Source organism: Hippocampus bargibanti, linkage group LG16 (assembly GCF_051943395.1).
Source record: "Hippocampus bargibanti isolate YZ-2025 linkage group LG16, ASM5194339v1, whole genome shotgun sequence".
Taxonomy (NCBI): domain Eukaryota; kingdom Metazoa; phylum Chordata; class Actinopteri; order Syngnathiformes; family Syngnathidae; genus Hippocampus; species Hippocampus bargibanti.
This window is the reverse complement of record NC_142749.1, coordinates 6,792,636-6,805,455: the sequence shown is the minus strand read 5'-3', so window position 1 is coordinate 6,805,455 and position 12,820 is coordinate 6,792,636. Positions and strand designations below refer to the sequence as shown.

The following is a 12,820-nucleotide window of genomic DNA, read 5'->3' as shown; positions in this document are numbered from 1 at the left end:
CATCTTCATGAAGTGTTTTCAAAGCATTTCAAAAAAAAAAAATGCTTTCCTCTTCCCACATGGGCACCTCCACCGTCTCTCACCCGCTCACATAAATGAACAAGTCTGTTACATTGGAAAGCCTTTGAAGAGTTGAGTAGGGGATGAATGGCAGAGATTTTTACATTTCTCGGATCACTTTTTATTCTCATCTTCTGATTAGTATTCCAAAAAGAAGCTGAGAGGAGGAGGTGGATGAGACGGGGGCCGATGTGGACTGGTGACTGGAAAATTAGGGCTATTAACAGACACCCTTTTGCCCCCAGGGGGAAAGAGTGGAAATATTGGGGAAACATCGGATGGATGAGTGGATGCGCTTTGGGTCGGCGCAGTGGGGTGCGGGGAATATGTCGGTGGGACCATGGCGGATGTTGTTTTGATTGGCTGGTAAACTGCTGTGTGGCCTGATTACACACATACGCACACACACACACACTGCGCTCTCTGTAGCCTACGTGGGTGTTATCTATTAAATTGTCCTTTTAAAACAAAACAGCATAGCAATCTGTGGGTAAAAAAAAAAAAAACTAAGTGCAATCAAAAATGTGGTTGTGCACTGAAAATATGTGTACTTGTGTAAGGAAAAAAAAGCACATGGCAAGCACCTGTTTGATACGGCTGTCGATGTGTGCATAAAAGCTTCCGATGTGCTTCAAATCTAGAGCGGCTTTTATGGCGCACTACTTTGACTTAAATTGTTATTTATCAGAAAGGGAGTGTGAATACATCTCTTTCCTCAGGGAGTTGATGCTTTTAGAAATGGATAATAACCATCTGCAATTTAAATGTCGCTGCCTTTGCGTTAACAATGAGGCTGTGCCCGCGCACACAGAGGCAGTTGGAAAGTGGTGTTGAATTGTGACCTTTTTACATTATTCTGTCCTTCATGGGGTTACAAAGAGCCATTCAAGGAGTTTATCAGCAACCAGACAGTTGCACCTTACCTGGTTATGTGTATTGTGAGAGTCAGAGTTGATTGTCCCAGATTTCAGACAAAGGATTCATACAGTAGGTAAATGTATTTTTGATGAAGGGCCTGTCTGCTGTTTTCCGCTTCGCCTGGATGGCTTGTCCCTTTTTATAAATCTGCATGTGTGTGTATGTTTCTGTATTCTTCATAATATATGCTTATTTTTTTGGCACCTCTCATTATTTAACATAAACATATATCCCAAAATGCCTTGGGAGACATACCGCGTGTGCTTTCTCCAGCTGGCTCAAAAGAGCAGACAAAGAGCGATGCTCGGAGCCCGCTGCTGGTAGAGGTGGGGCAGACCAGGGTGAGGGGTGGGGGGTCCTCTTGTCAGCCTTTGTGTCCTAATTGAAGTTTTTAGAGGGTTTGACGCGGGGGAGGATGGTTGTTTGTGGCATGTGGCTGGGGTTTGAAGTGAGGCTTTAATATAGTCTCTGGTTTTGATGTTTGTTAAAGTGAGTATTCGGCTTGGTTTCGGGTGCATAATGGCAACATTTTATCAAGCTCACAAACACGTGTACTGTATTGAATTACTGCGAAGGTTCAGAAAGTTCACTGCCAAGACATGATAAAATAATCTACTGTAGGGAAATAATAGTTAAAGCCTACCAAACAGTACAACTTTGAACGAGTCTTCTCGGTTTGGCAACCAAATTATTCATAATTTAGAACGCAAAGCTTAGGTGATTGATATTTGTCACAGGAATTGACACCTTTTCTTTTTTTCTACCAAACCATTACTGTGACAGTCAACGTTTGGGAAGTGTCAACCACTATGTAATATCCCTTATTGTCAAATTCAGGACTGAAACGCGCCCATATCATTCCAATGTTTTTGTTTTTTGTTTTGGTGTGTGTGTGTTTAACATATTTAACAATTACATACTTACCCACTTTTTCTCCTCCATGTTCTTTATCTGTATGAAAACAAATATTAATCAGAAGTACATGTAATTATATGTATGTTTTCAGTCAACTGAAAATGTAAGAGTGAAAATCAGCTATTCATTAAAACAAAATAACAAAAACACACCAAACAAATTAGCAACCTGGAAAATATGGACCATAAATTAAACCCGTTTGTGTCGACACATGAGAAAAAGCACTTTAGATGTAATGCATCACCTCTGAATACCGGCTCTTCTTGAAGTCTGAGAGCGAAAGGAGAGCAAGAGGAAGGGATGCATGTGAGAGTGGGCCTGCGCTGGAGGAAGGGATGGAGGGAAGGAGAGGCAGAGAGAGAAAGAGAGAAAGGGAGAGAGTTAAGGAGAGAGAGAGGTAGACAGACTGAGAGGGTGAGAGAGAGAGTGAGAGCAAGCAAGTGAGATGAAGCGAGAGAGCGAGCGATAGAGAGAGGAAAAGGGCGGGAGAGAGTGAGAGAGAGAGAGAGAGAGATAGCTTCTTTTTTCCCCTAGCAACGGTTGGCTTTGGTTGTTTCCAGCCTGTTGTTTTTGCGCCCACTGTCACTGGTTTACACACACGCGCACACTCATACACTCCTTTGGCTCGCTTGTTCGTCTGCCAGTTGGACCCCCCCAGGGTGTCTCTTGACATTTCATCCGAAATTCATGTTGAGCTCTTTGCCCCGAGATGAAAGCTTTATCGCAAGGATAAGATTAGGAAGAGAGTGACGGCAAATAGCCGCAACTTCAAACAAGGCGGACGGAGCGGGAGAATAAGAGGGTGACTGACTGGGCTCCGGGGGAGAGCCAAGGAAGGGAGAGGTAAGGAGGATGGAACCCCTGAGTGCTCATGGCTTGCCTCGACTCTCCTGGATTGACACCCTGTATAGCAGTAGGTACCCGTTTATTTATCCCTCAATACATCACCTCCCATTTGTCTTCTCCATCTCCTTCTTCCACTACACGGGTGTTCGTTTGTCTTACACTCCACCTACATCCATCCACTCCTCACGGCAAAACACTTTTTTTTTACAGAATTCCAATTAGTGTGCATTACTGTAGTTGTCTATAACAACCCTACAGATTCGTTTATCCCCGATTCCCAGTTAGTGCTAACATATCATTCCTCCTGGCACTTTGCTGCCAAAAGCAAGGCACATTCTGTTGGATGTTGAATTTTTAATCCAGCCCTTGTTGCTCTGACCGGTGTGCTGTTTGGCTGACATATTTCGTATACTTGGCTACATATCGGCGGTTCTTTCACATCATTTGTGAGGAGTGATTTCCTTCTCCTAATTCCCCCCACTTTGCCTCCAGATTTAACTTGAACGCGTTTTGAGTGAACTGATGAATAGCTTCCTGAAGAACTGTGCCCGATAATAACAAATGGAGACATACATTTTTTTAACTAGAATCTCGTGTCGCATTTTAGCCAAAGGTCAAATCTTAGTCGATTATTACATCTTTTAGTTCGCTGACGAAGCATCTTGGATAAGAAGCGAAACGTCCGACACCTTCAAAGAAGTACAGATGACGGCTGAAGAAACTTTTCATCGATATAATTGTATATAATATATATTATTGTATACTATTTCATGGATGCAGTGACATTTTAAGCCATAGTAAGTGGCCCTCTACATCCAGCCTTGTGTTAAATTATGCACATTTTGAGATGATTTTTTTTTTTGTTTTGACAATGGTATTCATCATTTCTTTGTTTGGAAATCAATTTGCATAATGACTAGGATGATTTATTTTAATATTAAGATTCTGTATATATCACCGAAGCAAAATTGTCGGTTTTCTGTATAAATCACACACATTGACACAAAAAAACAACAATGAATGATTCATTGTCCCTGATTACCCTTCTGCCTAGCCTTCTATTTGAGAGCTTTTTAAAAAAAAAAAAATAGTAATCATTGCATTGAATTGCTTTGCATTGCAGCGGCAGTCCAAATGAGCATCATTGCATTTAATGGCTGTACTATTTTGGGATTTTGCTATTTTTGTTCCAGTATGGCTAATAAAGTCCCAACGTGTAATGTTCTAATTCACACTTTAAAATATATTAGAGGCTGGAAGTGAACAATAGAAAGTAAATTCTTAGCATTACAATAGCCTTGACTATCCAAGATCTTATGAATCCCACAGTCTTGAGTGCACCTGACATTTCATCCTCCTTTTGACATCCACACCTCCTATATCACATACACGTGCCTTTATCGCTGCGTCTTCAACAGACCAGAATGATAGAATTACCCAACTGGCTCTTAGCTTCTCATAGCTCCTCTTCAGACTTCCTCTGTTCTGTTATGTTGGCCCTGAATCGCTTTGTGGAACATGACTCCAGTGTGGTTGTAAATGGTATGTTGCAGTACTTTAATACACTTCCTGAAACAAAATGTATGGACTAAAGACACGTCTGTTGTAGATTTCCTGCTGTGTGGTGCAAGTTCCATCCGTGCAGCATTTATGGCTCCATCTTAAACCGTGACCACACATCTCTAAGTCGCTGTGTAAAGTGATCTATCACTTATTTGCCAAACCACTATGTGTGGTATGAACAAACATGCTGCAGTACAGTATGCTTACATCAGAGCAGAGAAACATTTTAGAATTATCCTAGGTCAAAACATCAGAGTTGTGTGAGATTATTTTTAACTCCTTCTGTGCCATTCCTGAATTTATTCGGGATTTGAAAAGCCTGACGTGGAGTGCTATTCTCGAATTTCTTTGCGTTTAAGTTTTTGCCAATGTTTTTCCCTTCCATCGCAGGGGCGACATTTTCCTTTCGTCCATGTTAGTGCTTTGTTACAGCTTCAGCTGTTGTTAAAGCACTATATAAATGAATATGTATTGCATTGAATTTTGTACACCCACACCCATTTCAAGCTTAGATAACTGCAAACCCATATAATTTAGGAATTAACTCTTTTTTTCTGATGAAAGAAGAGTGTCAAAGGTTTCTCATGTTGTATTGAACGTTTATGTAGTTCTAAAACTCAATATTCTGAGGGTCCTCCATTTGGAGTGAAAATGACAAAAACCCTGGCACTGGGAGTGGACACTTTTTTTTACACGTCACCTGGCACTCAATAGTTAACTTGGGAACCTTATAATTCACAAGCATTCTATGAAACAAGGCCCCGCTAATTAACGGGAGATTCACTGTTTAGTCAGGTGTGTAATGTCTGGATAAAAGGTGTGTGGTAATTTTCAGTAGTGCTGAAATACTTAATCAAATATCTTTCACCCCATTTTCTGTGTTTTTCCCCCTACTTTTGGGTGCTTTTCCCAATGCCTCTTTCCAATCTCACTCCGAAAGTCCTTTTATACCAACACTAAATATTTTCCAGGGGATGCCAAACCTTTGTCAATAGCCCATCATCTGTGATAAATGCGGCCAACCTCACTGCTGCTCCTGGCTGACTTTGACCCAGTCCTAGTTCTGTCTCTAAGTGTTTAATGTTCGCAGTTATTTGGCTGGCGTGGCTGACGTGACCTGCGACTGCAAACAGACCCACAGAAAGCATTCTGAATAGCATCCCAGCAGAGCCACGGCCAAACATTCATCTCACCCCACAAAAATCAATTCGGAACAAATCACTCATGTCTGCTATTCAATTCCCGCCTCATTTTTTTTGCAGCCCATTGCTTTAAACTTGATGGCATCACCAATGAGCGCAGATCATCATCTCATAGTGTTATATTTCAATTATGGACACAATAATCCAAACCTTTTAATCTTAACTCATTCACTGACAGACGATCTGCAAAAATGTGTGTATTCCAGTGCCAGGGTTTTGTCATTTTCACTCAAATTTCAGGACCCACAGATTATTGAGTTTTAGGACTACATAAACATTCAATGCAGCATAAGAAACCTTAGAGTCTCTTCTTGCATTAGAAGAGTTTATTCAAAGTTATATAAGTCTGGGTTACCTGAGCTTGAAAAGTGGGCGGCTATACAAAATACAGTATAATACATCCATTGGTTTATATTGCGCTTTCACAACAGCTGAAGCTGTAACAAAGCACTAACATGGACCAAAGGCAAATGCTCCGTCCTCGTGGAAGGGAAAAACATTGCCAGAGGTCTGATTAATGCTTTATCAGCACTCTCCCCCCACAACAAAAACAAAACCTGAACAAATTCGGGAATGGCGCTCCACATCAATTCCCGAATAACTTTGGGAATTGCAGCGAATGACTTCAAAATAAATCCGAGCTAGGTTTAATGTCAATTTGTGGGACTGAAGTTCCATACTTATGACATAATGCATGCAGTTGCAAGTTGAAATTTAGTATAGATTGTCATTTAACCCATGCCGTGATTGCACTATAATTTTTTTCAGCTCCATCTTCTCACATCCATTATACTGATCAATCGAAGAAGCAAAGTCTCAGTGGTTGCTATAGAAACAGATATTCAGGTTGTTTTTACACACTCACATACACACACACATACACGTACACATTCACATACGCACGCACACACACATACGCGTGCACACGCACACACGCACACGCACACCCACACACGCACACGCCGCAACCCCAATGGAGAAAGTATTTTGTCATCCCAAAGCAGTTATGTAATACCATAATCTGGACTGCCGCTTTCTGCTTTGTCTTTTAGCATCTTCCTCACTCCCATTTGTCCTTTCTTACATAATCCAGTATGACGTCAAATCATTTTTTTTTTCACAAAAGAAGGGAAAGCTGAAAGGAAACGAAGAAGAAAAGAATATTTTAAACATTGTGGGGAAAATGCTGACAATTTTGTGTATATTTTAAAATGTATTCAAAACATTTACCATAAAACCTAATTGATTCTTCCATGTCATGTGCCACCTCAACACAAACGTTTTTCCATCGAGATTTAAATAAAGGCTTCTGAAAAGTATCAATCAAGAGGATTATTATCTATTCAAAGTCTGAATTGTTTTGAGATCTCACTTGATCAGTGCAGGAATAGGTGCAACATGTTACGATAATTCAGAACATCCCCTCCACAAGGAGTGTGAGTGCTGTTTAAAAATAGTGAGGGGCATATGTGGAACAAAATCAACATTCTAATGCTGCTCCATCTTGTGGACTCTCTGCCAAGATGATACGCCTCTGAACCGAGGCTGTCAGGGTTCATTCAGTGACAACCATATGAATAATAGATGTTTCTTTTCACTCAGCTGGCTGTGTCCTTATCCTTCTGTGAAAACACACAGCAAATAAAATCATTTGTGTGACTGTTCTGCTAAATTAATTTCAGAAATATGCTGTGTTTGTTATGCTTTTAATTGTTCCTGATGACATCTGTGAATATGTTTATTTTTCCTGTTGAATACACAGTGCAGTCAAATTAAGTGGGTTCTTTTATATCTTGTGATTGCTAAGTTGCCGCCTTGACCTTTTCCTCTTCCGAAGGCAATTTGTGTTTTAATTTTTTTAACAGCCGTGGCACTGACTATAATTTTGAAAAAATGTTGACTATACATATGGCGTCCCATTTGCTAATTTAAAAAAACAAGTCCGATAATTAAATGGACCAAAAAATATATATACACCTGTATATAATAATTGTTCAGGAAAAATAAACCAGTAGTGATACTGTCAATTCAGTGTTAACCAATTAATGGCCTGAAGAACGACATGGGAGCAGCTCCTCAAGGCACCATATTTTGTTTAATGTTACACGAGCATTGGCCAAAAAAAAACAATACAGTGATTTACTCTCTTACTTATCCCCAGAGTCTATCAAGGTCAGCTGATCAAATGCTCTTCACAATTACAAACGTTTTCGAAGAGGATGAAGTCAAAATCTTTGTTCTTGATCATCTTCACAAGTTTCTCAATGGCATTTTTAATGTTCTATCTCCACATCGGTGATGCTCTGGAAGTCCTTTGTTATGCCTGATGTTAGAGGGTGTGTCATGTGTCTGTGTATTTCTGCTGTTGTGATGATCTTTGGGGGAATTACACTGTGCCCTCAGGGACTGGGGCACCGTGTGTGCTTTATATTATGTTCGATGGCAGCCATCGTCAGAGGTTATCATCGTAACCGCCAACCATCTTCTTTTGCCATCCATGCCATGTTCCAATGGGCCAATGGGCTCATAGGAGCATCACCCTTCCCGACCAATGGCGCAACCAACGTGTTTCCATGCTCGTGGAAGGCAAGCGCCTTGATTAAGTATTCAGGGTAGTCGAGCGGAATGAAGAAGATCGGAGAGGAAAGAGCGATGGGGGGAGGGGGGGGGGGTTGATAGAGGGAGAAAGCAAGAATCCGCTTGAGAGAGATGAGGCTATTATAAGTTGAGAGTGTTGATGGATGCCTTGGAGCAACATTCAGATGGTCTCATGTGACCATTCACTGGTTTTCTTAAAAAATGACTGAAATTCATAACTACTGAAATAATCTTCTTGTTTTCCTTTTGGCTTTTCCCTTCAGGGGTCTTAGGAAATCACAGATCTAAATTCTGCTCTGCAAATATTTGGGGTTGCATTCTGCTAGTTGAAGATTTGAAGATTGATGGCCTCAGTGTAGCTTGGCCTTCTGTTGCCCGCAATTTGCCCTTTCTATCACGGTCAGGCATCGCTGCTTGCATCCGGACTGGCTGCTCACGCTAGAAATTTCAGCTGCATCAAGGTTCAGTTTCCTTTGAAGTAGTATAAAATGGATGGATTATAGATGGCGTCATGTCAGCATCCTCTAAGTCCCTTCTTTATTTTTAAGTGACCACTTAACCTTCATCTTTGTCGATGGAACACGCTCAAAATCAATAGTGCGATACGTATACACGGCTGTTCCTTTCTGTGTATTCAGTGCACTAACAAACTCATACCAGGAGAGCTTCTGTCTGTACACCTTTCCTTGAGTGATTGGTTATATTTAATAGATAGGCTTCTAAAGACAAACAAATTTCCTCTTTTTTTCTTATTATTTAAGACTCTCTTTGCTCCAAATCAGTAGTTAACAAGGTCAAAATAAATGAAATTTAAATGAGTAACAAACACAATAAATAAATAAATAAATAAATAAATAAATAAATGGATGGATAGATGGATAGATACGTGCATGTGCGCACACACACACACACACACACACACACACACACACACACACACACACACACACACACACACACACACACACACACACACACACACACACACACACACACACACAAAATCTCATCTCATTTTCCGTACTTATTCCTACACACACAAATCAAGCAGTGGAAAACAATAACTGGTGGTCTTATACATAAATAAGATACATAGGCTAACTCTTACGATTAGCATTGGCTTCTGATTTCCAAAGCATTCATTCATTCATTCATTCATTCATTCATTCATTCATTCATTCATTCATGTGTGTTTGTATGCATTTATGTATTTTTTAAATTGCGCCTTAATAATGACTGTAAAGTGTGAGTTTTGAAAGGCGCTTATAAATAGCATTATTATTATTATTATTATTATTGCTAAAGAAAGGTTGAAATGTTTGGGTCATCTTGGGCAGCTGTTGTTAAAGTGCTATATAAATCAATATGTATTGTATTGTATCTTTTGTTTGTGATGATGTGGCCAACGAACACTTAGTCTTACAAATACGAATATCACCACTATGATTGATTCAACCCAGGTGGATGTCTGTGCTGTACTGAGTGCATTTTGAATTTTACTCTCCTTTTTAACATTACAGTTGAGCACCCGGGTTCTACACATTTTCATGATATACTACAGGACACTCTGCTCTTGGTGTCATCTTACTTCTGCCTAGTGTTCAAATTGAGAGAGTGAGTGCAGTGAGACAGAGCAATCATCAGTGGCGTTGCCCTCAGGGTTTGGCGACAAATGCTTTAATTTTAATACATTCCCTCATTCTTGTTCTCCTGTGCACAGTTTGAGACCGTTTCCATTAGCGCTGCAAAATGACTGTGGTATCGATGCCCACACGCTAAATCTGCTGAACAGCACAGACTGTGCTCTTTGTGGGCGTTTCCTTGCTTGTAATAGCTCTCGCATGCCAATGATTGTTCTAACATACCGTCTCACAAACAGTTGGATACAGATGAGGTCTAGAAAGATGAAATGGTGTTACAGTAATGAATAAGAACTTGAATGCTCTTGGACAAGCAGTGGTTCTCATCAAAAGAACAACTGGCTTATAACCAAGCATTGGGATTTCAAGTAACCAATTACAATGTACAGCTACTGGCTGCCATGGGGTTTGGGCTGCCCATTTCAGGGGGGTAAAAGCAAATCATGCGTGGAATAGGTTGTCTTATCTCTGTCTACCTCCAAACATATGGCACATGAAGATAGTTGTTGTCGAAATGTCATTTACTTGAAGAGGTGTTTCAGTCCTGTCAGTACCAGTACTTCCTTGAATGGTCCTCACTCTGCCATCCAATGTGTGTGTCACAATATCTTATTGACCTCTGAAGTGCACTTAGCATATTTCTATAAAAGCTCTGTAGGTAGGCCATGATCACCTCGATCATGAGGGGGAACTGAATGCAGATCTCAAGTGCGGGTCTATTTCTGAGGTTGTCAAAACACTGCTTCAAGCAATCTAATCCAATCACTTGGATTATCGTATAGAATCCAATCCAATGCAAGAGCTGTGTCATATAAAATCATGTCTCTACAAAGATAGCATTATCAAATTTAATTGAGTGTCAAATGAGTGTTCACTATTTCATTGGTTTGCAATGTTGGTGGCATTCTACTCATATATTTCCATTGCCAATTCAGCAATATGACAGTGTCATCATAGTCAAAATAGTTAAGTTTGAGGTATTGCAGAAAACACATATAAACTACAGTCAGTGTAATTAACATTTTGTTTAAAAAACATTGTCAATCAAGACTAAGCATTATTGTGTATTTAAATGCATATTTTAAAAATAACCTGGTTATTTTTTAATATTATTTTAACTCATTCACTGCCAGACGATGTGCAAAAATGTGTCCAATCTAGTGCCAGGGTTTTTGTTTTTGTCATTGTCACTCGAATTCCAGGACCCACAGAATATTGAGTTTTGGGACTACATAAACATTCGATGCAGCGTTAGAAATCTTCGACTCTCTTCTTTCATCAGAAAAAAAGTTAATTCCTAAATTATATGGTTCTGGAGTTATGAGCTTGAAATGGGGGTGGCTGAACAATGCAACACATCCATATTGGTTTATATAATAATAATAATAATAATAATAATAATAATAATAATACATTTCATTTATAAGCACCTTTCAAAACTATCAAGGTTATACAGTGCTTTAACAACAGCTGAAGCTAGAACAAAGTGCTAACATGGAAAAAGAGGAAAGGCTGCCCCCTTGTGGAAAAGAAAAACATTGTCAGAGGCCATGGCCTGCTCTTTATCAGCACACAAGCATGAAAAACTAAACCGGAACAAATTCGTGAATGGCGCTGTACGCCATATTTTTAATTCCCGAATAAATTTGTGAATGTCAGTGAATGAGTTAATATCATATTATTTCGTACCCGAACTTGGATAGTTTCCTTGCAAAATATGTACAATTCTTACTCAATGTTCCCTGTGTTTGAATGTCTCCCTGACTGTTTGTGTCGGTTTGAGTGTGGTAATACCACGTTTGTAAATGAAGGTTTTATGTGCCAATATTTTGAGAATGATCGCTGCCAAAATGTCCTGTGGGGCAGGTGGCCTGCAGTATAAATGTACTGCTTTAGGTCCACTAATATTACTTGCGGCTATTTGTTTTCCACTTTTGTGTGTGAGAGTGACATGTACATGTAAATCTGGACTAGGGCCAAATGAGGAGTGTCCCACCCTTGCCCAACTTTGATTGGCTGAGACCATGAAATATGTCACTTGATGAATTAAAGAGTCAGACTTTGATGCTTTGTGAGTCAAGGAGGCTGCTTGCATTTGATTGCAATCTCTGATTTTTTTTTCATTTGCACCATTCTGCAGTTAGGGTAACCGCATGGCCAGGTTTGTCACACACTAGACTAGAGCCTTGCCAAATATTTAGAAAAGCTAGCGTGCATGTTTTTGGTATGTGTGAGGAAGTCGGAATATCTGGAAAAACCTCTGCCAGCATGGGAAGAGCGGCAAATTCTCCACATGAAGGCTGGAGCCGAGCTGATACAAGATGTGAGATTAAACATCCTAACCACTTTTTCAAAATGTTAGCAGTTCGGGTGTCAAGCTATATTTTTTGACCAATGAAATAGGTATCAATATAAGGCCTAATGATTTGACACGAAATAGATATTGCTTAAAAAACAGTACAATTTGATGTGATAAAGGTTTTTGATAAAGTGCTAAATGGTGCTGAACATATTCAATATTTTCTTATGTGGGACCCCAAAAAAACATACAGAAGTATGAAACTTTTATATTCAGCCATTCATTATTTTAGCCACTTTTCCAAACATGGGGCGCAGGCATACTGGACCCTCTCCCAGCTGTCTTCAGGGCAGTTGGCCGAGTGCATCCTGAACTCTACTGTTTTTGCTCAAATATCATCACAACCTATCCTATCCCAAATGTTCTTGTCTACGATCACTGTGAATTATGCAAATGGCAGATTTTTATTTTATTTGATGATTACTTGGGGCTGGTCTGCAGTCATTGTCCTGTCAGACGGCCTGGTGCCGGACATTCTTGGCACTGTGATGTGTGACAGTCTGTCGTCCCACTAGTACCAAAGCAGCTCAATCCATCTCAGCCAACAGTGTAAAAAGGGCAAGGGTGTTTTCCTCACTGGATTCAGTTCAGCTTGTGTATATTTGGTCAGCATTCCAATGAACTGACCAAGCATCTAATAAAAAAGAGAAATGCTGTAGAACTCAACTGCTACTGTCTTCTTATCTGGATTTTGACTGTAACCAGAAACTCTCAACCCT

At 40.0% G+C, this 12,820-nt stretch overlaps 1 protein-coding gene across 2 annotated transcripts in view; it reads left to right on the top strand.

Annotated features, from left to right (window-relative positions):
- Positions 1-12,820, top strand: part of abr (ABR activator of RhoGEF and GTPase) — a 90,217-nt gene that overhangs the window by 15,811 nt on the left and 61,586 nt on the right. Inside the window, exon 1 of one of the 2 annotated variants that reach the window (XM_089016724.1) lies at positions 2,493-2,806. The exons of the other annotated variant lie outside the window; for it this stretch is intronic. Coding sequence (XP_088872850.1) covers positions 2,746-2,806 — 61 coding nt within the window. The 5' untranslated portion in view covers positions 2,493-2,745. Of the gene's footprint in view, positions 1-2,492; positions 2,807-12,820 lie in introns of those variants that run through there. 2 annotated transcript variants of the gene reach the window in all.